This window comes from Elephantulus edwardii, unplaced genomic scaffold (assembly GCF_000299155.1).
Source record: "Elephantulus edwardii isolate Elephantulus edwardi_28Jun2011 unplaced genomic scaffold, EleEdw1.0 scaffold00158, whole genome shotgun sequence".
NCBI lineage: Eukaryota > Metazoa > Chordata > Mammalia > Macroscelidea > Macroscelididae > Elephantulus > Elephantulus edwardii.
Genome location: NW_006399908.1, coordinates 1,983,966 through 1,985,650, shown reverse-complemented (window position 1 = coordinate 1,985,650; position 1,685 = coordinate 1,983,966). Strand labels below are relative to the sequence as shown.

Below are 1,685 nucleotides of genomic sequence, written 5' to 3'. Positions count from 1 at the left end.
TCCCGAGGGCCCTCCGGCGGCAGAAGCGGGGTGTACTGCTCGGCGGGCCCCGCAGGCTCCGGACGAACGCGCACTGGCACCGACGGAGAGCAGGCCTCTCAACCTGCGCACCACGAAGCGGCGGCGCCCGGGCCTCCCCACCCAGACCGTACCGCCCATCCCCGACCCGCTCGCCTCCTGCTCGACCAGAAGCGCCCGTCGCCGCCACACAACAGTCACGGACACGCTGACTGACGAAGCCCTTGAAGAAATTACCTTCGAACTGGCCTTCTGAGAGCCGCCTGGCGGTTTGTCTGCCATCTTGCGTCTTGCCCCTCCTTCGGCCGCAACAGCAGCAGCACGGGAGAATCGAGCACCAAGAAAGTCGGTCTCGGCGGAGCCCGCCACAAGCGCCTGCGAGGCCGAGGAGTCGAATGCCGAAATAGTGAGATTAGGCCGCGTCACTTTCCGGTGTCGGGGTTCCGGAAGTCCCGCCCTCTGTCTGAGTTGGATTGGGTCTGTCAGTCCCGGAGATGGTCCTTGTGCTGGTGAATCGGCATAGTCTGTCTCCTTGTTGTAACTCCCAGACCTGGCTGAGGGTTCACACACGCTCTTTCCCCAAACCAAATCTCAATAGGTGCGAACAGTATTGTTCACTGAGCAAGGAGAGAGCCTCTCCAAAAGAACTCCATTGACCATCTGGGAAAGAGTATTCGCTTAGGCAAATGTCAACCAGACTGGCTCAGTGAACAAAGATTGGTCCCACCTCTCTATCCCACACTCCTATGAAAGGCATCCTGGGAGTCTGCTCATGTTCGTTTAAAATAACCAATATTGAAAGCTGTGCCTGCAAAGTTCAGAAGAGGGGGTTTAACCCAAATGGGGACTTAGAATGCACTCACCCAATAAACAGACGAGGACACTGCAACGGACATTCGCAGAAACAGGGTGAATGACCGACTATTCTGAATCCAGAATGCTCGTGATTATCACGTTTCCTGTCATGTAAAATCACATTTTTACTTTTGTTTTCATAATTGATGTAACACAACAAATTTTGGTGTTTTTAGAAGTTTTCAGTCAGGATCTGGATTCACAGGAAAGGTTGCTTTCCGAACGTCATGTTGGAAGTGAACCAGGCAAGGAAGGTGAATGTCCAGTTTTATTAGACCAAAAGATGTAGGGGGACTTGGCTGGGATGGACGAGAGCAACTTCACGCAAAGGTCCCAAGGTAACCCCACAAGCACTAAATGTTTTTGTTGGTGGTGGTGGCCAATCAAGTCGCCTACAACTCATGCTGTTGTTGTTGTTGTTATTGTTAGGTGAGGTCAAGTATGACTCATAGCAACCCTATGAACAACCAACCTGAATCCTGCCTTATCCAATGCCATTCTCACCATCTCCGAGACACTAGAGCCCATTGCTGAAGTCACAGTGACAATCCATCTCAGTGGAGGTCTTCCTTTTCTTACAGTCTTCCAAGCATAATGTCATTTTCCAAGGAATAGCCTTGCCTAGCTACCTGTCCTAAGTATGAAAGACGAAGCTTCACAATCTTTGCCTCCAAGAAGCACTCTGGCTGCATCTTTTCCAAGACATATATGTTTGTTCAAAATTGGGAAGGGTGTGCGCCAGGGATGCATCCTGTCTCCATACCTTTTCAACATGTATGCAGAGCAGATTATCCGAGAGGCTGGGCTCTATG

General features: G+C 51.5%; 1 protein-coding gene across 1 annotated transcript in view; it reads left to right on the top strand.

The window, feature by feature from the left end:
• The first annotated feature begins 1,177 nt into the window (after positions 1-1,177).
• The window catches only part of PAQR9 (progestin and adipoQ receptor family member IX), a 39,944-nt gene continuing 39,436 nt past the window's right edge, over positions 1,178-1,685 (top strand). Inside the window, exon 1 of the mRNA XM_006895117.1 lies at positions 1,178-1,211. Coding sequence (XP_006895179.1) covers positions 1,178-1,211 — 34 coding nt within the window. The remainder of the gene's footprint in view (positions 1,212-1,685) is intronic.